Consider the following 26,534-nt stretch of genomic DNA (forward strand, 5'->3'; position numbering starts at 1 on the left):
GCAACAACAGAAGTTCAGCAAAGTTTAGCAAAGATCCTGTTTCGATACAAATGTCATTAAAAGCAGAAAACGCAGGAAATACATAAGGCAAAAGTTTTATTTTCCAAAGTGTATGTCCTTCACATAATTTAAGTAATCCATTGCCATTGCAATCCTGATTGCTACAAAGTTGAAGGTAAACTTTTTGACTGCACCTATTGCACACTTTCTCCGCAGCTGTACAATAAAACCCTTCTCCTGTATCAAGAGATTCTTCACTGTGATTAGCTGGTTGTTTGCATCGTTCTATTTTATAATCTGTGGCATATCACTCCAAGCTTGCGATTTCTTTTTGGCCAGTTCCATCCACGACGGCTGATCCGCAGCAGCATTACCGGCTTTCTTAAAGTGGCTTATTTCCTCTTTATCCACCAGTGATGGTGATGGAGCTGCTGTGAACAAAACACATGGACATTTCACGTTCGCTTGCTGTGCAGCTATACACCCTAGCTCTTTCATTAAAAACTTCCCTGCCTTGCCCTACAGCAGAAAACCTTTACATTTCACATGGAAGCTTCTTCTGCAGTATGTTATTGAGGCAATAACCATTCCGTGCTCAAAAGAATACGGTGTTTTTCTCATGAGTAATATCTTTTGGTCCCTAAACTTACCAAAACCAACATGATGACCTGGATTCCTTGCCATGCCCTGTGTTCAACACCCAGGCCAAACAAAAGAGTCTTTTCATTAGCAAGACCATTCATTTGCGAATTCCTCCTCTACCCAGCCCCCAGCTCACAGGAATTTTATTACCTTCCAAACTTCTGCCCTTCTTTCAAATTTGAATTTACCAAAGAGATTCAAAGTTATCGTGGGAGGACTGATGGGCAGACAGTTTGTGATCACATCGTTCCAGCTTGCTGAGGAAACCACATTAAAATTGAACGCTATTGAAAATAATTTTGCATGCATTTTATGTTTTACACTGGGACAGTGCATTTGGGACCCCGTCCGGTGAAATGGCCAAGCACTCTTGATTCACATTTCTTTCAAGACGAGTTTTGACTACTCTGTAATCGAAGTGGTCAAAAGAATATGCCACCAAATAAAAACCCAGACGTGAGTGCTGAGAAAATGGTTTGCCCTTGCTGATGTGGGGCTGGGGAAGAAATTACGATCTAGCCCCTACTCCTTTTCCAGCATACTCAAGCAGGATGTCTTCTGACAAGGTTGTGAGATAACAGCCTACATTTTAAGCATTTTATTTCCTACCAGGGACATAATGTGACAGTGAATTGGTTCTCAGCAGCGGCTCCTTCACTTCAGACTTTGTCTCTTTCCTCTGTTCTTCAGAAGTGGTTTTAGGTACCACGTGTGAAGGTTGGCTCCGTTGCTGCTTCACTGACCCCTAGGCACAGAGAGGGATAAAATCCAAGCAATGCAGAGAGAATGAGACCAGTTTGGAAGAACACGAGCAAAGGGAGTGAATGTGGTGCCTGCCACGGTCCAAAGACCACGCGCACTCATCACACATTGGTCCCAATCCTCTCACTTGACTTGATACCTGTTCAGAAAGCTCCAGGGGTTTCATGTTAGCATCCACGATACTCAACGTTACAAATGAAAACTATCCCTCTGTATCTCTTATTCATAATGGTATCTATGAGTAGGTTATTATAGTCTTCAATGCAAAATGTATTTCAAGCCCTTTGCACACCTCTACTAACATATATAGGATTTGGAAACAGCCTTGTTCTCTCATGTTTCCCTTCCACCTCCAAAATTTTTTGGGTTAGGGCACTGTATTTTTGGATGGTTGACGGTAAATGGATTTTCCATAAAAAAAGAAATCGAACACACCCTCCCATGGGTTTTCTTGCCAGTAGCAAAAACTGCTTTGAAGTGATAGTGCCTGGTGCCATGTGGGAGAAGGAGAAAGTGGGAGTAGTACAGTGGCACCGAGCCCCACATGCTGCAGTCAGGAGCATCTTGGCATGTTTCTCTGTTAGCTGATATAGGGAAATAAAATGCATGGCATGAATCTTAGGGAACATTGCCAGCTAAAATCTGGAGTTCCCTATTCTGATACAGAAACTGAATTTTGGGATCATTTAAACCCTCGGTGTTTTAAGTGCTATGACAATGCTGAGCATTATTGCATTTCATAGTCTTGCCTAGGCATTTTATTAGGTATTATTTCTTGTTAATCTAACCACTGCTATTTTTCATCATCTAGAGATCTTCTCTTATTCCAGGATATAATACAGCTATCTTGGTTTCTAACAGTACCATCTGAAGTAAGAAAGTAGGCCATTTGCACTGGGAATGCTATACTGGTACAGGGGACACATGCTTCTGCATCAGTGCAGGGTTCTTGCTGTGCATGAGGCGATACAGGCAGCACTCACACGCTGCTGCCTCCGTGAGCTAGCCCAGCACCAGGGAAGCCTCGTTAGTGTTCTGGATTAATGCCAAGCACTTCTGCTGGCACAGCTTTGTCATCTGGGACGATCACTTGCTACAGGTATCACCCTCTGAGGCAGCGTCAGCCCATATTCCATGGCACCACATGGGCATCCGAGTTATCCATACACAGAGAACCAGAATTTATATCTTGGCACTGTCTGCAAGTGCATCTGGGAAGATCACTTGCTACAGGTATCACCCTCTTTTGCATGGGATGTTTGAAGAGGCAGCGTCAGCCCATATTCCATGGCACCACATGGGCATCCGAGTTATCCATACACAGAGAACCAGAATTTATATCTTGGCACTGTCTGCAAGTGCAGAAGTTATTTTTATCCTATTTCACTTCTCAAGGCTCTAAAAATTGTTACCTAGGAGCTTCTGGGACCGAGCTGTTCATTCAGTGTTAAATCAGTCAGGAGATATAGGAGGTTCAATGAAATGTTGTGCTTAGAAGGATAGTTAAAGAGAATGTATTCCCCCTGTATTGAGAGAGACCTGAGACTGTACACTTTAGCACCTCATTTGGGGTATTTTAGCGTGCAATACACACATTAGATGTGATAAGTATGTATTGGGCACCCAAGAAATCTTACACACCTCGCATAGTTCCAGGATTTCTTGGAGATATAAAATTACTTACCTGAACAATCAGAGAACTCTGAATCTGTAACACATTTCCAAGAGCAGTGTCTTTGTTACTTATGATTATACTCATTAAGTATCTATAATCATTACGCAATGACTGGTAATATAGCAGTAGATCCAAAGAATACTACAGGAAGGTGATACAAAAGCATCACAAATTTGTACCGCAAGTACCTCTGTTCGTTCCTTCTCTTTATTCTGTTTCTCTGTATCTGACTTAACATCTGGAGCTACAAGTTTTTCTCTGTCGAGTTCCTGCTCCTGCTGCATGCCCCTCTGCTTCTGTCTCGCTATGGAAATCCAGGCTGGCTCTGCGGGACTGTCGGGATCTCTTCCAGAGTCTCCAGCAGCCACGGGGGAAGGCACGCTTCTCTCTGTTGACAGATTATTTATGTACATGGTTATTTGAAAGAGAGTTGTAATTAGCTTGCACTTGCTCAATACGCTGATTGGTCTCAGGACGTGTGGCCAGCCTGGGTAAACAGGAATTCTCTCGTTAGGTCTCCAGAGAGCAATCTTCCTGTGCTCAGTGTTTTAAGTTACCATTCTACTGGTGAAAAACACTTCGCAACTTTGTTCAGCTACAGTCACGGTGTCACTGCCCTCACGTGAGGGAGATGCAGAAACATGAATCAAGCTTCATTAATCTACCTATCTTCCAAGGTCTCCCCTTCCGCCCCCTCCTCCCATCTGCTTCGTGTCCTCTTAGAGACAAGCAGCAGCCAATTCAAAGCTGGACAGAGCTGGACAGTGGTGTGGCAAAGGCAACCCCCTCCCCGCTGCGGCTGCCCTCGGCTCCCACTCTTCCCGTGCCCACGCAGCAGCAGCCGATGCCTTCGTCTGGCTCCTGCCTTCCTTCCACCCCTTTAGGAGCAGCCTCCCTCGCGCAGCCCCTTGGTGCCTGCACATGCTGTGGGTGACTGAGCACAACAGTCTGTGTCATCTGGTCACACAGAAATACTGCTAAAACCACAAGGTTAATTCACAGTCTTTTGACGTGAGGTTTACTTTGACTTATCCCTGCTGACGCTGACCGTGCTCTCCACTGGGGCGAGTCACTTTCATCGTGCTCTACCAGAACTGAGATTTCAGCAAGACAAGAAAAAAAAAAGTGCTTCCTAGAGTAAAGGGTCAAAAGTGCTACCCTACCGTCCTCACAACTGCTACCGAGGGACAAGCAGTATCCAGAGGTATGGGGAAGTGAAATACCCTCTATTCAAATATTCTGTGAAGGAAATCCTGTCTATACAGTGAGCAGAACTGGATCAAGAGAAGAGCCTCAGCTCCTCTGTTGGCTCCAGCCCCCAGGTTCTCCACTTCTTCATTGGCTCACACTGCACCCAAAATTCAGTTTTCCAACTGATGTGGAGCCTCTGTGTGATTTAAAATAGGAACAAGAACAGTGCTAACGCCCTTAGAGCCATGTTAGACCCATGACAGGGCCATAAGGAAAGACAATTTAACTTTTCCCAGCTGTTTCTGGCCACTAACATACCCAAATTTATGGAAGGCTATTTCAGAGCAGAAGTTATGCTTCTCATCCTCAAATCACACGTGGTCCTGCCCCTAGGACAAGTTTGTTACCTAGTCAGCATCCTTTGCAGGGACCTGTCTAATGCATTTGAAGACTCAGACCATGTTTTCCCTATTTTTTTAACTTTTCTGATTGGTCATATTCTCTAGATCACTCTTGCTTTTGTAGAAATTGTCCTAATTTGGTCCAAATCTTCTTCAAAATACAGTGCTCAAAACTGGCACATAGCACATGAGACGAAATGGTGCTAGCATCAGGTGAAGTGGAAGGACTACCCCACTTCACCTGAGATGGTCTCCTGTACACATCAGTCAGTATGATGAGTTTCTTACACAATTATGTTACTCCTGTTTTGTATTTAGTTTGTGAGCTCCAGATCGTGTTACTTCCCCTCTTCCATTCCCCATTTGTATCTGTGCATCGGATTATTTTTGCACACATAACAGAACTTTCTACTTGTCTGTAATGAAAATATTCTTTTCAAACTATGTTTCTACTTTCTCAAGATAACCCTGATTTCTATTCTTGTCCGCCAGTGTGCCCACAGGCTTTCCAGCTTGGTAATACTTGCAAACGTAGTAAGTACACACTTAGTTCTGTCACCCACATCCTTAAATATACTGAATATATAGTCATATATTCATATATGTCAGTTCATATAGGTCAGACCTAAGATGGCCACCATCTAGTATGTGTCAGACCTAAGATGGCCACCATCTAGTATGACAGTGAATCATTAGTTGGCACACTCAGTAGCTCTGCATCAACCCAATGAATAGCTTCAGCAAAACTGTATTTATAGGAATGTCATGATATTTATAGGAATGCCCTACGATACCAGTTATCATTTGACTGCTCTTGACCAAGTTGTGTTGGTTGGAACTTATATCTGTGTTATCTTGTGGACATTTAGAAATAGCTCAATTATTCCTTTCAGTATTTCATATTAAGTTAAGTGGTCTATAACACCCTTTCTCCCTCTCTCTCTCTTCTCCATCTCACCTCCCTTTTCAAGATGTGCCACCTTCTGGAGCCTTCCCTTATCTTCCGCAGTTTGCCAAGATAACCACTAGCAGCTCAAGGACTGCTAACCCATCTTCTCCAAGTATCTTAGGACAAACTTCATTAGGGGCTTCATAAGTAAATCCACACAGTTGAATTGATACGATGTCTGCTAATGCATCCGCCGTCACATTCCGTCCTTTGCTTGTAGGCCATGCCCTTGAACCCATTTACACCCATCTGCACCTTTTTAGGTCGTGAGCAATTTGGGCAGGACCTGTTAGTGCATTGCCCAGGTGCCGCTGCAGTTCCCAAAGCACTACTGTGATACACAGATCGACTGCCACTACTGAAGGTGATGGTGATGTCTAGTGTTCCTCAGAGGTGAGGATCCCTCAGTACATGAAGTAGCTTTTCACTTTAGTTACTTTCTATCCAAATTAGTCAACTCGTTTTCCTAGCATCCTGTAATTAATACCCATCCAACAGTTAAGCTAAATATTTGGAAGATGTTACCCCATTGAAGCCTCCCTGTGCCCTGCTGGACTCATCCTGTAAATCCATCCCACCAAACATACCCTTTCCCCCCGTGTACAGGCCTCTTCTCAGCCCAGAGAAGACGGCTTCTTCTCTGACTGTACAGCTACAGACACACCACCACACGCATCCTTTTTCACCACCTTTTTACCTCCTTCACTGTCTGTAATGTCTCAGTGCTCACAAACACCAACATCTTTACCCTGAAGGCCCTTTTCAATCCACCCACCAGCTTTCCCATGATACCAGGAACCTGGCTTCTGCCTTGACGCTGCTAGTGATGTACTTCTTAGTCTCTGTGATTCAAAATCACCCTTTGTGTTTTCTCCCATTTTCCCTGTCACGCCACAGGAGCTTTCCGTAAACACCGACTGAACCGCACGTTGTTCCTCCTCTGCTCCCACCACACAATCAATACCGACAAAATGACTGCTATGCCTAGGCTCTATTGTACATGTAATGTAATGCTACATGTAATGGTCTCATTGCTACCTGTGCTCCTGTTTCTCTGTCATCCTCACGGATTTAAGATTCATCTTTCTGTTATTTCGATGTGCATTGCCTAGCACAACAGGGTTCCCAGTCCCGCAGCGATATGTCTGGAGGCCGCTATTATAACACTGTTTTTCATAAGGAAGATGCTCTAACAAAGGCATCAAGCACTTTTGCTCTTCAGACAATTCTCCCCGATGAGATGCCAGAAATCCTAGTCATGCCAATTAGAAGGCAGCCAAATTGGAGCCAAGTATCATCACCTTAGAGATGGTATCAGAATGCTCCTGTGATAGTAGGGAACAAAAGCTCTTTATCATAATCTTTAAAGATTTTGTATGTATCTGTATGGGCCTGACTTAGGACAGCATAGTATCACCTACAGAGGATCAAGAGCTGATCTGCTTCTGGCAGGGGCTTTCTTGTTTCTTTAAGCAATTACGTTCTGCCCTTGTTCCTGTGAGAGTCTTTGCTGCAGAAAGCCAGGCAGGCAGGCAAGGCAGGGGAAATGCCTTCTCTCCAGCAAAAAAAAGTCAGATGCAACCCATGAAGGATTTGTTACCTCATCTGTCAGCCAGAATTACTCTAAGGGGTAGAAGAGGCGTACTCACTATTTATCCTTCCCATTGCTCAGAGGTCATTTACATCCTCCCACCTACAACTAGAGAAGGTTTCTTGGCAGTGTATGTGCACCATTGTTCCAGCCAGAAGGATGAAAGGTGGTGAAGTAATCCATGAGATGATAGTACGGTGAAGTGAGTTGGCAGTTTAAGGTGATCTGAGACTCTTCTATGAAGCTCTTGGTATTCTGAGGGGCACCAAGAGGCCAAAAGCAAATAGTTGCTGCCCGAGAAAGCAAGACAAGTGATGCTTGCACATCTTCTTCCTCAGTTCAGTGAATGTCTGATCACCTTGAACAAGCCCTCCCTATCTTATCTCATCTGGTCATGAGGTAGTCGGTGAGCTTTTACGGTTCACCACGTGGCAAAGCACAGCACTTAAGGAACCGGATAGCCAGAGTGGAACCAAAAGTACTCAAAAGCACAATCTAATTCCTGTTTCTGCTGCACGTCACGTGCAGAGCAGCTAGCACAACAGTTCTCAGCTGGTAAACGTAGTACAAAATGCAAGCAGTGGCATCCTCCATCAGAAGCTGTGCAAGTTTGACAGGCCACAGCTGACACAAACGCCCCATGTTTCACTTCTCCTCCAGTGAAGCAGGGCTGGGCCGTTTGCTTCCGCATTACACTCAGGAGATTTTCTTAATAAAACTAAAACCTGAATCATATTCTTCAATTCTTATTACAACATGTTATTTTAAAAAATATGCTATTCAACTCATTACTTAATAACTTAATAAGCTAATAAAGGATATTGCTGGCAGCGATTTGTCGCTCGTTCACTCACTTTTAACCTCGTGATTGCATCTTTCCCTGGTTTCCTTAGAGCTGGCTTGGCCTGAGGCTTTTTGAAAGATGAGCAAGCCCCTTCTTCCCTTGGGATAAGTCGCTGACTATGGGAAGATACCAAGTCAGAACTTGTCAAGCCGCTCTGCACGTAATGTCACAACGTATTAAAACTAGCATTTAACGTAGGCTGCTGAGGTCTTCTGCTGCCACTTGAAACCACACCCAGGGGCTGCTGAAGCCCTCCCTTCACCTCTTTCCCACAGCCACCAAACACACATGGACAGTCACAAGACGAGCCACCCCGTCTGTGTTCTTCACCATTTCTGCAACTTCCAGGCTGACCACCGAAGATAAGCCCTGAAGCCAAGTGAACCAAAGCCACCTGCTCAGTTCCCTCCCGCAGATCAGAATCACCTGAGCTCTTCTCCGCTGGGTCTGACAGCGGCAGGGCTGGCTACCTCAGTGGTCCCTAAGGGGGGAAATTCCCCTGCTGCAGCCCCATTAAATGCAGGTATCTGTTTCCTTCAGTATCTTACTAAAGCAGCTTTTTTTTTTTCTCAGATTAAAGCTCTGATCTTATAGATGAAATTTCTCCTGCCTAAATATTGTAGAAATGAATGTGTAGAGTTGTCATTGATACTTGGATGTTATTCTTTAATGTGTGTCAGACTGGTTGTGTGAACAATAAGATGAAGATAAAACATTAATCTTTATGTCCAAAAGGAGATCTGTGATTGACTTGTTATTGCGCATTGGTTTATACACACACATAGGAAGTGAAAGAGAAATACATACCTATTTCTGTCTATTGACAGACAGAGAGTGTATTCAACTGTATCTGGGGGTGTGTGTGCTGCTTATATGGATAACTACAACAAAGACATATTTAAACATTACCCTGAGATTTAGGGGTTGATTTTTTTTTTTTTTGGAGATGGCCTCAGATATTGTACCCATTTTCTTTAAATCTAAAGCCTTTGTGCGCACAAAATATAGCGGAGGCTTTTTATAACATCTAAATCTCGCACCTGAAAATGAACATCTTATGCCAGCAAGGACTGCAAAGAGTTGTTGCTCTTGCCATACGTCTGTGCAGGCGAAAGGTCAGAGGCAGAATATTAGAGCCTTTTGAAAGTCATACCTCTAACAGCAAGCAAAGCTAACTTGTGGATTCCCTGCATATTTTAAAAGCAAACATACTCAAAACTAATCCAAACAACTTCACACAGGGAGATAACCCCCCCATATACAAGTGTCATTGTTTTATAACACTGCTTATGCATGCATATTTAATTCCACACTGTTGTATCTTTGCTCATTTATAAAACACCAGTTACTTTAAGAAGGGCTTTACAAATGCGTACGGCAGTTAGTGTATCCTGGCCTACATATTTCCCCTTGTTTATTAAAGCACTACATGCATTTGTGTCAGGGTACACACCCAATTCCTTAATTTCAGACAAAGCTATTCTGAAAGATTTGGCTAAGTATTTTTGACATTTCTTTCTTCTCTAAGCTGCTCTGCGAGGGATTTGACTTTTGGTTGGATCTATACCACCGATGCCAGGAGAGTCTTTTTGACACAAGAAACTGCTATGTTTGCATCAAAGTCTATTTCACTGCTGGAAAACAGCCATATTACAAAATAGCCTGACATTACTGAAAAAGCAACTTCTGGAAAGAAAAAAAAAGTTGGCTTTCTTTTCAGCTGTAGCCAGGACAGCATTAGAGCAATATCTTTTTTATGCAGAGAGAAACATTTTTCTTGTCATTTCAGAGCCTGCATTTGCCAGACAATACACACCAATTTCATTCACCGTTACATTCAGCGTCCCTCCCTGAGTTCCTTTTCTCTGTTAGAGCATGCCTCCCCACTACAGCTCGTCAGTCGCTGATTTTTATATATCCTAATATGCACATTCACACAGGTATTGCTTACGGTTTTGCTCTTGTAATAACCTGTTAGCATGTGCTATTTGTTTCTGCCCTTTACGGGATTTATAGCAAAGCGTATCAGCCCCAAAAAACGCAGCTTAACCTTTTAATTCTTGCAAAGACTTGTGGCTTTAGCTCCAGAAACTTCAAAATTACGCCTTCTGGGCTGACTAATTTCACACAGCCATTAAAGAGCCACCTTGCAGCCCCACAGAGGCCAAGCAATCCCCAACTAGCTCTCCAGAAATGTCTGGAGAGCAGGAGCGCTGCTTTCACCCGGGGTGGTAAGCCAGCGTCCCACCAGCTCTCTTGTTGCCTTTGCTACCAGGAGGCTGAAAAGCTAAAAATTTAACTGAATGAATCAAATTGCTCCCGCTCACCCCATGACACAACAAACTGACTTTTTCGAGATGAGTGTGCATCAAAATGGAATTGCACCCCCTCACATCACCATTTCACAGCTTGTCTTCTTGTTCAGCGCAGGGATTTCCTAACACGCAGTGGGCAGAAACACCCTGACAGGATGAAGTGTCTCTCGACGGCAACCACAGCTTTTCAAAAGGGCTGATGAACTCAAGGACTAGGAGACGGCTGGGTGTCAGCATTAAGGGTGATTGGACAAAAAAAAAAAAGAAGTCGGTTTCCCAGCAGATCAGGAGGCCAGAGATGGCTGGTAAGCCACGCGATCCACAAAGGGCTGTGCTGATCGCTCTTGTCAGATTTCTGCTGCTTGTGGTTGCAAAGACACGCTCCCGACTCACTGGGCTGAGGAAAATGTTTCAAAGAGCTTAAAATGACGTTTGGGCAGAGGTATTGCCCCGCAAGCCCTCATTGTGTCCCATGGCTCTCCTGCGTCTTGGAGAGGGGCATCGCTTCTGGGGTCACTGTGCAAATCCCCCCAACCAAGGCTGGTACGGTGCCAGGGCAACCAGAGGAAGCGGGCACACCGCGTTCACCCGTGACTTCAGGGGGCCAGCTCAGGCTGATGTGGTAACTTAGCACAAGGAGGTGCTTGGTCAGATGTCTACGGAGAAAGGTCTGCAGTAGGGTAGGAAGGACCTCGGGTCAATTTGGAGCAGACTGCTTTGTATTTAGAATTAAACTATTTCTGAGTCCTGGCATGCCCATGTATCAGAACCCACTACCAAGTGATTCAAAGCTGGAAATACATGGAAAACTGTAGCAGCTTTGCTTAAGGTGATACAATAAGATTGGTGGGGCAGTAGATATGGAAGAAGACTAATTACCATCACAGACCAATCTGAACCACTGGGATAAACAACCCCAGGCCATACAGATTTGGTATAATACCAAATAGTGGAGAGGAACATGTCCGAAACAGGGCTCCTTGACCTGCAGCCCCAGATTCTAATTCCAGGTGTGTGCATCCCTGCCAGGGGGGCCAGGACACTGCGGGCTCTCACCCGCAGACCCTATTTTGCAGAGGACACTCCTAAGCCTGGGGGCAGAGAGTCTCCTTCACCTCAAGGCTGAGGAGCAGAGGAGAAGCCTGGAGGAGAAATGTGCTCCCCGGTTTCATTTCTTTCCCTTCTTCCTCCTCCAGCACATACCATCTCCCGCCCCGCTTCCACTGCAAGCACCCTGGGACTCAGCAAGAGGGAGAGGAAAAAAGGCTGTGTGCAGGAGCATTGGTACCTCTGCTGCTTTCCCCTGTCCCCTGCCAGACCAACCCTACCACGCTAGGTCTCCTTCTCGCTTGTTCCCGGTATGACCCTCCCTAAAATCTCAATCGACCAGAGATTTGGGCGTCACTACAAATAATCAACTACTCCTCAGGGCAGGGAAGAGGGCAAAATGCCTTTAAGGGACCATTGGGATTAAACAAAGGGAGAGCGCCCTGCCTGCCGGGTGCGGGGAGGCTCTGGCTGGACGGGCTGCGGGAGCCTCGTCCGGCTGTGGAGGCAATGAATCCCCTCCTTTATGGCCACTGGGAGAGCAGAAAACTGTAAACATGGCCAGAGCCCTGCAAAAACATCTGTGATGCTGCAGCAGATGACAACTGGAATCTGCTGTCACTCAGGGCATCAGCAGATTGCCTCTGGGGCCAGGAAGAGGCTTTTGTCACCCTACAGCGGCCTGCTGTGTCCTGAGGTCTTCTTTTGGCTTGGTGTTTTCCCACTCCAAAGCTCAGAGCCTGACCCCAACCAGAGAAGAGCAACCAGAGGGTGGGAGCTCTGCAATGGCACAAAGAAACCTTTTCATTTGCTTGGCCAGCATCTCCTCACATTCTTAACATCAAACCCATGACCAGACAGATTCAGGGCAGGGAAGAAGTTTTTCCCACGTACCAGAAAACCTAAAGATTCTTTTTCCCCCTCTTGGCTGTTCTCTGAAGTGAAGAGCAGAGGTCTCCTGCTAGAATTGCTTGAGCATGCTCCACCTAACTTGTTTACTGTTGTGGCAAAGACCTCAGCCAGTGGTGCCACTTCCAGACTTTTCTGTTCTCTGCCTGTAGCTCACAATATATTAGTCTCCAGAGGACTGATTTTTTTAAACTCTAACCCAATTATGTAGTACAGACAACAGGGTGAAATTTAACAATCTGCAGTAGACACAATCTTACGGTCTCTCCTGGCCTTAAACTCCAGGAAGCTGCAGGGTAGTTAATTTTGGTTTTTAAACAAGGAATGAGTAATGATAAAGGTGGATAAATGAATGGGCAAAGCTCACAGGAGACAATAAATAAATAAATGGCATGTTGAGCATGCCAGGCAGTTACTAGTATTTCTGCCTCAATGCTATGGTAAAAAAAGGTCTAGAGGTCTGAGTCACTCATCCCATGCAAGGCATTCCACTTAATACGTGCTCCTGGCTTTTGAATTGCCATACAGCAGCTCCAAATCATAGAATCATAGAATCATAGAATCATAGAATCATAGAATCATAGAATCATTGAGGTTGGAAAAGACCTCTAAGATCATCGAGTCCAACCGTCGACCCAACACCACCACCCACTAAACCATGTCCCTAAGTGCCTCATCTACTCGTCTTTTAAATACCTCCAGGGATGGGGACTCCACCACTCCCCTGGGCAGCCTGTTCCAATGTTTCACCACTCTTTCAGTAAAGACATTTTTCCTCACGTCCAATCTAAACCTCCCCTGGCGCAACTTGAGGCCATTTCCTCTCGTCCTATCGCTTGTTACTTGGGAGAAGAGACCGACACCCACCTCGCTACAACCTCCTCTCAGGGAGTTGTAGAGAGCGATGAGGTCTCCCCTCAGCCTCCTTTTCTCCAGGCTAAACAACCCCAGTTCCCTCAGCCGCTCCTCAGAAGACTTGCTCTCCAGACCCCTCACCAGCCTCGTTGCCCTTCTCTGGACACGCTCCAGCACCTCGACGTCCTTCTTGTAGTGAGGGGCCCAAAACGGAACACAGTATTCGAGGTGCGGCCTCACCAGTTCCGAGTACAGGGGCACGATCACTTCCCTACTCCTGCTGGCCACACTATTTCTGATACAGGCCAGGATGCCATTGGCCTTCTTGGCCGCCTGGGCACACTGCCGGCTCATATTCAGCCGGCTGTCAACCGGCTTAAGTGTAAATGGGGACACTTAGTGGCTTGGTATTTCTGTTTCACAATACTTGCTAATGCACTTTATTTTTTGAGTGTAACTGAACGTCCTTTAAACAATGCCCTGGAATGCAACAATGACAGGCAAAAACATCTTAACTCTGTCTGCTGCTTCTTCCCTGCTGTCCTTCTGATAATCTTTTCAGCAAGGGAGAATCAGGGAGCAACATCACTGAAGGCAGAGCCATCAGCTTGCACTCACCAGTGTTGTCATTGACACGACAGGGCTGCCTCACAAGGTCATTCCTTGCGAGTTAAAGTAACTTTATAAAGTATCGGGAGTCTTACCAGGCACTTTACAAGGATTTGACTTCTTCTCCAAGTCTCTATCTTCATTTCTGGATTCAGGAGAGTGAATAGCTTTGTCCTGCTTCTCCTTGTTTGCAGCAATATTTGGAACGGTTATGTTTTGCAAGGCTGGCTTTTTAGGCAATGGAGGTTTGCTACTAAGCTGTTCAGAGGACTTGGCTTTGGGTTTGATCTTCTCATTTAAAGAATCACCAATATTTGTATCGGCTGTTTTTTTGATCTGTGCCTTATCAACTTTTAGAAAGGAAGTAAATTCTTCATTTTCTAAATTAAACTCTGCACTGTATCTTTTAATCCCTTTTGATTCTGGTGACGAGTTGTCTCTATATTTCAAGGACAGTGAGGTGGATCTAAGTTTCACTTGAAAAGGACTTTTATCTTCACAGCTTGTCTGATTCTGAGATACCACCAGAGAATCGCTTGGCACTGGCACCGCATCGACAGCCGGAGAAATGCAGCCAGCCAAAATTTCTGTAGGTTGGCCTGTGTTCTCAGAGTCGGACTCTGGCAGCAAAGCCTGCTTTTTGTTGCTACTTTTTCCCTCCTCCAGATCTGATCCCTTCCGCAAGTCTTCTTTCCACTTCTCATTTCTCAAGGAGACCTTTGCTTTGGACAGGAAGAATCTAGTATTTAATGGGCTTTCCAACTCTGATCTTTCTGGGAAGTGTAGGCTTCTAGTCCTTGGTCTCTCCCGTGCAGAGGAGACAGAAAACTTTCTCCGGGCATTGAGTTCATTGGCTGCTTTTTCAGCTTTCTTCCCCAAAAGTTCCTCCTTGTGGGCCAGTGACTGACTGTTCTCTTTACCAGAAGCGGGTGCCTCTTGTGCAGTCTTTGTTTTCTGTAGAGAGCAGGAAGCAGATGATCCCATCCCTGTTGAGGAAGCAGGATGTGAAACACGGAATGAGTCCGTGGGCTGGAAAGAACCTATGGAAAATTGCTTGCTGGACTCTGACAATAGAGCAACCTCTTTCTTTGCCTCTTTATTACAGGGCATTTCCACAGGTATCTGATCATCCTGTACATTTTCTTCTGACCCTTCCAAGCAAACAATAGTATTCTTACTAATTGAAATACCTTCTTCGGATGGTATTTTATTTCCTGAAAACACACTAGGAAGCTCCTTATTTTCTTGATTTAAAATATTGATTGACACATCACTCACATCCTCAGACAACAGAACCGGTGTTTCTGAGGAATCTTCTTGCTTTTGTACTTCTCTGTCTGGACCAGAGTAGGAAGATGTTGCGGAGTCTTTGCCTTCTAACAGCAATGAGGACCCAGACTTCACACACGTTGTTTCCAGTGTTGGTTGGCAGCCCTCTGGTTTATTCCCTGGTAGCAGGGCTTCCTGTGCAACAGCAGACTCAGAAGTGGGCTGAGTCATCACTGGTCTCAAAGCAGGAGGAAAGTCCTGAGGCATTCTGGGCTTCTGCCAGGAAGCCACATCCTGCGCTGCAGCTATGCCGCATGGCAGTTCTTGATTGCTGGGTTTGAATACAGCATCTGGCAAGTCTGTCTGCATCTCCTTTTCATCATCCTCCTCTTCTGGGGTACAGCTCAAATCAGTCAGAGATTCAGACTGGGTCCTCTGCAAGAAAGCAATTCAGAAAGCCCCATCACCATGTACAGGTTCACTTTTTTTCTTATTCATCATTACATTTACAACCGAGATCTTAAAAGAGGAAGGCAATACTTGCCTCCAATGCTGAGCTTGCTGTTTTCTTAACCTACATACTGGATGCTTTTTCATCTAAGCAGGTCCTGGAATAACATATTTAACCGATATAAAAGCAATCAGTGACGCTTCCTTCTGCACAACTACTGCTTTCATGCCTTTGTAGATGGAAGTTCATCAAAACAATGGCCGTTGGACCATCCTTGGCACTTGATTCCCCAGAGCATACTGGGTATGTTGTGTTGCTCTTAGGCAAAAAGCAGCACTTGAAAGAGAAAAATGTGTCCCTTTGTATTTTGCTACTCCATACTAGCATTAAAAATAAAACAACCCATTCTTCCTAAAGCATGACTCTGAAGAGGGAAGGGTACATAGAAGGAAGAACGAAAACCTAACAAGTCCATCCGGTTATGACACTCTATGCCAGCTGAGTATCTACCCCCATATGGCAGTCTTCCGTCTAATCCCACTGCCATAGAGCATTATAGCCTTGCCTCCTTTGTGTATGTCTTCTTTTTCTTTCAAGAATTAGACTACTTGATAAAAGTTCATAAATGCCTATGTAGTTATCTGTGAGGTCTTGTGATTAAGCTTCAGGTAAAGACTGGCTAAATATACAGGATTATTTGAAAGCACATTATTAAGCTGCTGAATATGCCTTTTCATATGGTGCCTGTATTAGCTCACTGATTCACTGTAGTTTGTTGGGTAAATATATATTTTGGATGTAGGCTCTAATTCTAAGAACACAAAACTTGCACTCTGAAGATACTTTTAGGGTTCTTCCAACTTCTTGTTTTGCAAGTGCAATTGCAAAGACAGAGCTGCAATGCCACCTGCATTCACAATCCATATACACAGGAACATAAAAGCAGAAGACATCAGTTAGCCAGAAGCAAGGTGCACAGGCAGAGTCGGGCAGGAAAATATTAAAAATTGCATTATCAGAAGATGTGAACGCTCTCCATGGAAAACCAGGAGGGCTCAGTCATCTGGCAGTTTATAGGCAGACTGGACAAAGCAATTGTATTTCGGTAACAATTTTACAATGGAAGAGGAGGTTTGATCAGTGAGTTATTGCTTTACATGCGTTTCTAAATAACTGGCCTCCTCATTGTGTTGCTCGCAGTGGTGCTCTACTGAGCCCAAAGATCACTCACAGATTTTGGAAAACACAGAATATCAGCTAAGTAATATTTAGAGACAGAGGGAATAATATTCCTGGTGTCAAGCAAGCCAATTTAAGGGCTTTAATGTATTTAAAACATTGAAAGAAACCACAAACAATAAAATGTAAATACTGTAGTAAGAGCTGCAAACTTCAGCTCTAAAAAGAGGAGAGAAAGAAGAAAAATTAAGCTATGCCCTTCATAAGATATGACAAAGAATCAGATAAATGGTGTTTTAAAAGGATAGCTTAAACAACTTCTTTTTAATAGTATACACTTTTTAGTAGTTTTTTTTAATAGTATACACCTTTTTTTTCCTATGGAGACTTATTTTAAGTCTCTGGTGCACGTAAAGGGTTTACAAGTTTTGGGGCAGGGAGAGGGCTGAATTCAGAACAGTCCTAATGTACAGAATTTGGCTCCAATTAATAGGTCACAACTTATTCTTTCTGTACTTTTTGAAAATATAAGCCCAATTATATCTGGGAAGTTAAAACAGCTCCTCCATCAATAGTCTCTCAAAGACTCAAGATTTTACAGGATCTTTCAGACTAGGAAAAGTACACAAGTACACTTTCCAAAAAAGATTTTTTAAGTAAGAAATGAAGCAGTCAGACCCAACTTCTGCATCACAAACAAGATACTGAATTGTATTGCACGGTAAATTTAAGAAGAAATTGTTACATAAACTGCTGCATCAAGAGTTAACAAGTAAACTCATAATATTTTTAATCTGTTCCTAGTGTCTACTCCAGATACGTAGCCTCATCAAATAACAGCGATTAAAACCCAATGAAGTATCCACCCCGCAACCTGACTTTTCTTATCATATCTGAGTTTGAAATACAAAGTCCAGTAAGAACTTCCTGGTTTTGTGTCAAAGGTGACACTGTTTATTTTCAGAAGTACCTGAGAAAATCTTCTCATTTTACTGGATCTCTGGTTCCGGGGTTTTATTAAAAGCTTGTGTTTAGCAGCAGAATTATCCAAGCAAGAGGAAAGCTCAGGTGGAGTGTCAAAAATGGCTGCAGGCGAGATGGTACTGTCAGATGTCTGAGGAGCTCCAGTTTTAGCACTTCCATGCCTGGGGAACAGCTGACCATCTGTAGAGCGAGATCTAGAAGAAGGACCCAATGTAACCTGAAAAAAAAAAAATCCCCAAATAGAGAATCAAACAAAGAAACAAAGACATGAAAATAACAATTCTACAAAGAAGGGGCCATGTTTATTGGCATTGTAAGGTTGCCTGTTTTTCCTTTTGACATCTCTTTAAAATACATTGCATTTCCTAATGTCACATGTGGAGTATTGGTGTTAGCAGTTCTGCATTTTTAGCTGCTTGAACATCATGGTATACTGTCCAGTGGGAAGGACCAAGTCACATTTAACTAGAAGACCTAAAGCACACAAATACATGGCCACCATGTTTTAGAAGACAGATTTATGAAGAGTATGCAGTTATAGAACGTCAAGGGCCAGTTTCTTTTCTGCATCTGTCCTCCAGCACCTGTGTCTAGGCTCCTACCCACAGTTATGCTGGGCTGGAGCATCTCTAGCTTCCTATACTTCATCAGATCCCTTCCAACTCTACAATGCCCTCCTAAAGACAAAAGAAAATCCCCAGAGAGAATCAAACAAAGAAACAAAGACATGAAAATAACAATTCTACAAAGAAGGGGCCATGTTTATTGGCATTGTAAGGTTGCCTGTTTTTCCTTTTGACATCTCTTTAAAATACATTGCATTTCCTAATGTCACATGTGGAGTATTGGTGTTAGCAGTTCTGCATTTTTAGCTGCTTGAACATCATGGTATACTGTCCAGTGGGAAGGACCAAGTCACATTTAACTAGAAGACCTAAAGCACACAAATACATGGCCACCATGTTTTAGAAGACAGATTTATGAAGAGTATGCAGTTATAGAACGTCAAGGGCCAGTTTCTTTTCTGCATCTGTCCTCCAGCATCTGTGTCTAGGCTCCTACCCACAGTTATGCTGGGCTGGAGCATCTCTAGCTTCCTATACTTCATCAGATCCCTTCCAACTCTACAATGCCCTCCTAAAGACAAAAGAATCAAACGTCAATGGTGTTAACATTTGTCAGCTTGCGTTTTTTCCTCATGTATTTATATCTGCAAAATAACTAGGGAGTTTACCTGAAATGTAACATCCCATTTATAGACTGTTCTGGGGAAGGGAATGATGGGCAATTCCTACTGGAGGCCAATAACCCATCCAGAAACAACTCCTGAATGCTCCAAGGGGTGCAGTACTTTCATGAAGCTGGAATCCAGCTTGCCTGTGCGCTTCACCAAAAACTACTCTAGTCCCAGGGCTGATGCAAAAAGGAGACTGAAAAATTCATGCAAAATGACTCTAAAAAGGGTTCTTCCTTTCTCTCGGATTCAGTTTCTGCAAATAGGCAAAACGGTATTTCCAAACTATCTGTCATGGCATTAACAAGACCTCTGACAACTCGTGACAGCACTCCCTTCATAGGCTTGAAATTCCAGTTCATTTCATTAGAGGAGCTTTCCTCCTTTGCATGCTTTCTTCTGCGGGCTTTTGTCTTCTTTCTTCTTTTCTTCTTCTTTCTTCTTTCTCTGGAAGTGGTATTTTATTGAGGGGGTTGGATGGGAGAAGGGGAGAGCAGGACAGTGTTCGTTTTATTTAGGGAGGGAAAAAGCGTCAGTGTTTTCTGCAAGTAGAGTTCTGCATTATGCACTGCAGCCAAAAAATACTCTGTAGCGTAGTGAGGGCCTGCTACAGCTTCCTCAATGGCCAGGGGAAAACTCCCATTGATTTTAGCGGAGGCCAGATCCACAGCTTCCGATCGTAGCTCAGCCATGCTGAATAATGGATGCTCTCATTAATTTTCACTCCACAATATCTGCAGTCTAGTACTCAAACATGACTAATGTACAACAAACGATACGTGGCTGCATTATACATTAGTACCTAACAGTGAATACATTGACATTTCAGCTCCATGATAAAGACGCAGAACATATTCTCTTTCAAGGCGTGTCATTATTTGCCTGCCTTTCTTTTGGCTTCTGCTTTTCCTCGAGAACTTTGCATGTCTTCTCGTTGGCAGTGCTCAGTGTTGGCCATTACGCTGGAAAATCAAGAATCTGGTTTGTTACTTCAATTTCAGCAGCCCGAGTGAATGCCAGCTCTGAGCCAGCTGCAGAAGTCGCCTGTCCCACGAAGCCTGGCTCTGGCAAAGCCTGTTAAAGGAGGGGACGGCTGGCAGATCCCTTTCCCCAAACCTCGTGTGCACACGGCTCAGCTGTCCTTCAGCTGGTCGCGCTGGGTGGCACAAGGCATGGGCCCATGAGGGAGCCCCATCGCCAAAGCCAGGATGGGATGGTCGTGGGCCTTTTCTCCCTTCTTCGATCCAGGAAAGCTTCCAAGACACAGCAAGGTGTCACTGCTGCCCAAAACTTCAGGCTTGTGTTGTGCAAAAATCCTCAGCCCTGCGAGCTGATCTCCTCTGACTTCTAGAAGCAGGGCTAATCTGTCCGAAATGCCAGGTAGTAGCCACTGCGGTTTGGGAGGAAAGCCTTCAGACGGGGCTACTTTCTGGCTGCGCTCTGAAACTGGACTGGGATGAAGAGAGCTCTGAGCTAAATGATGGGGCATGTGGAAAAAGCTGAGCAACCGCGTAGTCTCCACCGCATCTCAGGAGTCAGCGAGTGAGTCAGAGAGTGATGTTAATGCAACAACAGGAAGACATAAATCCTCCTTTAGCAAACATGCATCTGGACTGGACAAATTTACAGTGAGCCTATACCAGTTTTCAAGAAATACCTTCTTCACGTGTTCTGTTGTGTTTCTTTAAAAATATTAAAATTTCGCTGCATATAAGCAGTTTTTCAGCTTCATGTGGAATCTAACAAGTGTGGCTAGAAATCTTTGCTGAGCCCTGCTGCAGCTGGCCTTGAAATACATTTTGCGTAATTATCAAGGAACAGTCAGCTCAGGACTAGCTTCTCTATTTCCTTTCTGCAATTCCCCTCCACCCCTCCTCCTATTTCTAGAAAATGCTTTTCCCTTTACCCCCTGTGTTGTTTCCACCATGCCTCCAGCTGCGGACAACTAAAAGGGACTCTTCAGAGCCTTTCAAAACCTCCCTTTAATCAGCCAGAACGGCTGGCTGCTGATTGAAGAAAGCCATCTATTTGCCTGTACTCAAGTCCTGAAAACATCACTTCAGCAAAATTCACAGCTCGCGCTGGCTCACGTGGCCAGAATCCGACTGAAGGCTGAACCTCAGACTCCTAAGCAGCAGTGTCAGCCACTATCATCAGGCAAATACTTTCTGTATCAGTGCGAGGTAACCTTGTACCTAAAGCAAGGGGATGGGCAGATTTCAGAGGATCTAGATTTTGTTCACGGCTCCTCAGCAAGCTTCCTCTCTTATCCTGTGCATGTAACCCAAGCAGCCTTTACTGCAATTTCCCATCTTTAAAAAAAGGGATACTGTTTCAGTGTCTAAATCCAGTTGGTCGTGTTTGGAGATTAAATCACATCTGTAAAGTTCGCTAAAGGATATGAGCTATTCTAGAGGGCTTAATTATTATCAGCGGGAGATTACTTGGCGTCAGAATTATGTTGATAAATAATCATAGCTTTTATGTTAGACGGACAGGCATTAAAAAAGCACAGCAAACAGACAGGCATGCAATTACATACATACAAGGTTGTCTTCCGCAGCAGACGGGCAACAAAATAATATTTATGTCTTACATTTCTTTAAAAAACTACTATGTATAATGGCTTGGCCCTTAATACATTTGGCAGAAGTTACCTGTTCTTCTTCTTCACTGCCTGTTCCAGCTAAACTCAAAGAGCTAAGGTGCTTGTGAGAGTCAGAGAACTGTGGGATGGAATGAGGAAGAGATTCAGTAAAAGATGACAAACGAGGTGGATATACTCGCAGAAACCATCTACACAAAATGCACACAGATACTGACAATGTAAGTTGTTTTTCTCTATAGTCTTAAGGATTAGCAAGGACACTGCAAACATAAAGTGCAAGACGTGCAGATAAAGAATGAAATAATGTGTAGCAAAACTATCATTTAAAAAGAAAAAACAGTTTCAAATTCTTTTATGTTTCTTTTTCTGATGACAGCCTAGAAAAACATTAAGGACGAGAGCTCTCTTATCAGCACATTCAAGGGAGAATACAGATTTTTCAGCCTTTTTTTTTATGCCTGGCAGCTCTCTGTAGTCCCTAAAAAAACCCAGCATCCCCATGCACACACACAAACACATCCTCTCCTTCCTAGTTCTGCATTTTCTGGCATGATATTTATATTTTAACAGGAACAGAGATTCTAAGTAGCTGTTTATACAGAGAGATAGCATTTTCCCATTTTGAGTAAGGTATTTCAGGCATAAAGTAGTGATACATATAGCAAACCAAGTAACTTATTCTGCCTTCCACACATAGGTAAAACAAGTCAACACCAGAACTACTCACTCTTGTTGTTGTGTCTGAGTTTAGATTTTCATGGAGCAAAGACATTTCTGGAGGGCTCCTGGGTAATCCATCATCTTCAGAACTGGTCCCAGCATCCTCTGTTCGCTTCGCGTAAAGTCCAAATGGAGGCGGAGGTCCCAATTTCATGGTAGGCTGGAGTTTCAACTTCAGCGTGGCATAAAATACATTAGCATGTGATAGTGATGGAGGTTTCCCCAGTACATTTTTTAGCTCAGGTCAATCAATTACCTTTATTTTAACTTCACAATTGAATGATTCAGAGCACAGGACATCTCACTTTAGACATTCTCATAGGGAGCCAAACAACCTATCCGTTTTTCAACTATCATTTAAGTAGAACCAAGATATGATACTGCTGTCCAATTAACAAATGCGACATTTAATGTAAGCTGCAGACAGATATTACTTACTAATCAAATGTTCAACCACAAATATGATCCAAAAAAATCAAGCCTGGAAAGACATTCCACCTCCTGCATTTGAAAAAATTATGCTGTGTAAATTAACCTATCCGTTTTTCAACTATCATTTAAGTAGAACCAAGATATGATACTGCTGTCCAATTAACAAATGCGACATTTAATGTAAGCTGCAGACAGATATTACTTACTAATCAAATGTTCAACCACAAATATGATCCAAAAAAATCAAGCCTGGAAAGACATTCCACCTCCTGCATTTGAAAAAATTATGCTGTGTAAATTACCTGTAAAGCTCTAATCCGATCAGAAACGTTTTCTTGAGAAAACACTCTTACTGGCCTTGCAGGCTCTTGCCCAGTCTCAGGGATGAAAATGCTGTCATGTGACAAAGCTCTGCTTCCCATAATGCCTTTATGTGTCCTAGAATAATATAACAAATGAGTGAAAACATGCAGACTTTTTTGCCAGTCCTATCACTCTTAACTCAGGTGGTCTGTTGAACATGGAGTGGGAGACAGGTGTGCGCAGCACACATCACACACGCGATTCCAGACTTCGCCATGAATACGACACGGTCATTCAGGCTAATCTAGGTAACACCTTTAAAAACCAAACAAAAATTTGCAAATGCTGTTATCTGTCATGATAACAAACTGAATCAAGGTTAAAGACAGTTTAACCCCAGCAATTGAGTTATATCTTATGGAAAAGCTACTGCCCCTTGGCTGGAAGGCAGCAGCTGGGTGGCCTGACAGTGCCGCTGGCAAGCCCAGGTGCAAAACGAAGGGAGTTCACATAAATGAGCCTGCACCTGAGATGGACTAACTTCTCACTAATGTAAGAACGTGTCTTGCAAACGATTGACTATTACCATAGGAAGAATAAGTACCTTTTACTATTTAAGTGTGGTACAGCATTTGATGTATCTCTGCCATGCAGGTCATTAAGAAAAAATATTCCAGGCAACATAGTTCTCACATAGAATCATTTGCATAAAACCTTACAAGATGCTTACAAGGTCCTGTGCTCTATATCAAGATCCCTGGGATTTTCCCTTACGAGCCTGGGGGACACATTTTTTCATGGACACTCTTTGTGGGCTGGTGAAAGGAAGCAGGAGATGCTTCGTGGGTAGCTTCTCTCATATTCTGTTTCCTACTTTTGATGCATGTTGCATGTAACTTCTTTTGCAAATGTTACAGGTGGAGCATGAACACCTTGTTTCCTCATGGGAATGGTACAGGAGACCCACGGACAGACAGCTAGCTGCTAGGAGGTCTCTTGTGCTCATTTTCCTCAGGTTAGCGCATAGCCTAACTGAGCAGGGACCAGAAACGCGTGCACGTGGCATTTCTTCTAGGACTCCCTCCTTTTAAATGTTTTAAATAAGACAGCTATGAAATGGCAAAGCAGAGTACAGAATACAGAACTGTTTGGGTTCATGTAACTATCAAGTTAATTGAGCAGGCACTCTAGAGACAAAAAGAAAGAAAAAAAAGGAGGAGAACTGTGTATTTTTGGATCTTAGATACTGTCATAGGAACATTCAGGAACATAAACAAACGTGGCAGAAAGTAACATTTTCCTTGTAAAGGCTGCTATAAATACATTTGATAAAACAATAGCAGGAAAAAGTTGATCTGTATTCCTGCTGCAGAAGGAAGGAAAGCCTGCTGTTTCTGCTTAATGCGGTAGAGACATTAGAAGAACAATTTATCTAAGTGAAAATGTGATCTCTGCAATGCATCCAGGGTCAGACCGATCTATAGCAATTTGCAAAGTGCGTGCCAGTCAGGGCTGCGATGGTTGCTCAACACACTGACATTTTACAAAGACTGCAACAGCGGCCAGATAAGCAGTGCTGTTGCATGTGCACATTTATCCCAGCATGCTACCTTTGCTTTCTCTTTCTAGCAGACGCACACCTCTCGGATGCGTAGTGGAGCTACCCTAGATGTGTCCTCAGATTATGAGTGCTCGAATTAATTTTCCTTCCTTTCAAGGAATTTCCTGGTCTTTGTTAAACAAATATTAAGAAACAATAATGTAACAACCTTGCAAGTAACAGCACAGGAACATGGCCAAAACACCCAAAGATCGTTCCCACTCGGACACGACCTTGTTGAGTCGTGCACGAGGGAGAGAAAATCTGACCATCCATGTCTTAAAAATATGTTGTTGAACAACACCACTATAGCCCACTGTTAGACCCGGTGCTGCCAGCCCGGAACTCCTGGAGCTTCAAGCTGGACTAATATTACTGTTGCCAAGGCCACAAAAGAAAAAAAAAAAAATTGTTAATAATTTCTTTTGGTTGTTTGGCGCTGCCTGGTGGCCACATCGTATAATGGCGTTTTAAATGGCCGGGATGGTTTGTCCTTCCCCGTCCCTGGGCACAGCAGCATCTCTCGCCTGAGAATCAGGACACTTGTTCTGAGAGGCGCGACATCCACCAATGCAAGGACTTGCTTTTTAGGGAGCCAAGGGGCTCTTCAGTCCATCTCTCCATCCAGGAACACATTGGAACTTTAGACTGGGTTTCTCAGGGTTATCTTCCAGTAGTGGGTAACATTTTTGGCAACGCCTGAACGAAGACAGGATTTTCGGAGGCAGACAGATACACAGGCTGGGATTCATCTGGCCTAACTTCAGATGTTAAACCACAGGTAGCTACATAGGAGCTGGTCACCCCAGCTCTCTAGAAATAGGCACTTCTAGAGGCTGGTTCATCTGAACAACTTCAGATGTCTACACAAGAATGATACGAGCTTTCTTAGTAATGCTGACTTCTCTCTGCTGATTACAAAAGGCAGCTGGTGACTAACTCAGATGCAGACATTTGTCCCTCGGTCAGATGAATCCCATGTGTACAGAGGAAATAAAGGCTTCACAGCCTCTGGTTCCTGCTGATTTCAGTTGCAGTCACCCCCTCATCCCTTCCTTGCTTTCAAAACCTGGCGTAAATGGTTAGGCATCTAAATTTCTGTAACAAACATTAGGAGATAAACCTTAGAGGTGTAAGGCTCTTCTGATAAGATATAAGCTGAGTACCTAATTCATTTTTGAAGCTGGGAATTATATTCTTTTGAAACGATATAGGGACATGGTTTAGTGGGTGGTGGTGTTGGGTCGACGGTTGGACTCGATGATCTTAGAGGTCTTTTCCAACCTCAATGATTCTATGATTCTATGATTCTATGATAACCCAAGGCTTATTTATGATTAAATGAAAGCATTTTTAGTTATTGTTTCTTGCTGTACCCCATCAAATTCCCTTGTGATTTGCCTTGCATAGCCATTTTAATTTGTACTTTCCCAAAAAAAGCAAACTGTTTGAGAATGCAGCATTCTGAACAAGAGGAGGAGGCAATTTTGGGGTGTCTTTAATCTATAAACATGGTAGCAGCTCTGTATTTGTTTAACAGCCACAGTCCAAAGACTTACTCGAGTTTGTCTTCAGAATCATAATTAACGTGCATGTCATGTGAGGCTGCAACGTCGCTTGTTGACTGGAATAGCTTCAGAGTGCTGCTCCCAGAAGATGTTTCTTTCCTTTTCTTTTTACCAAAAAACTTTTTGAAAGATTTGAACTTTGATTTTTTCTTTCCTAAGTGAAGAAACACAAAGAAGATGCAACCAGCAGCATTTGCAAGTTTTTTGAACAGTAATAATTCCCTTATAATTTCTTCATTTCTGGAGAACAAGTCTTATGAGGAGCGGCTGAGGGAACTGGGACTGTTTAGCCTGGAGAAAAGGAGGCTGAGGGGAGACCTCATCGCTCTCTACAACTACCTGAAAGGAGGTTGTAGCGAGGTGGGTGTTGGTCTTTTCTCCGAAGTAACAAGCAAT

At 43.6% G+C, this 26,534-nt stretch overlaps 1 protein-coding gene across 1 annotated transcript in view; it reads right to left on the reverse strand.

Moving 5' to 3' along the window:
- Positions 1-285: 285 nt before the first annotated feature.
- Positions 286-26,534, reverse strand: part of KIAA1211L (KIAA1211 like) — a 27,406-nt gene continuing 1,157 nt past the window's right edge. Inside the window, exons 2-10 of the mRNA XM_009277072.2 lie at positions 26,130-26,292; positions 22,970-23,105; positions 22,243-22,407; positions 21,565-21,633; positions 17,660-17,890; positions 13,886-15,494; positions 3,268-3,467; positions 1,252-1,387; positions 286-431 (exon numbers count right to left, since the gene is read on the reverse strand). Of these exons, the coding sequence (XP_009275347.1) occupies positions 286-431; positions 1,252-1,387; positions 3,268-3,467; positions 13,886-15,494; positions 17,660-17,890; positions 21,565-21,633; positions 22,243-22,407; positions 22,970-23,105; positions 26,130-26,292 (2,855 nt within the window). The remainder of the gene's footprint in view (positions 432-1,251; positions 1,388-3,267; positions 3,468-13,885; positions 15,495-17,659; positions 17,891-21,564; positions 21,634-22,242; positions 22,408-22,969; positions 23,106-26,129; positions 26,293-26,534) is intronic.

This window comes from Aptenodytes forsteri, unplaced genomic scaffold, assembly GCF_000699145.1.
Source record: "Aptenodytes forsteri isolate BGI_AS27 unplaced genomic scaffold, ASM69914v1 Scaffold539, whole genome shotgun sequence".
NCBI lineage: Eukaryota > Metazoa > Chordata > Aves > Sphenisciformes > Spheniscidae > Aptenodytes > Aptenodytes forsteri.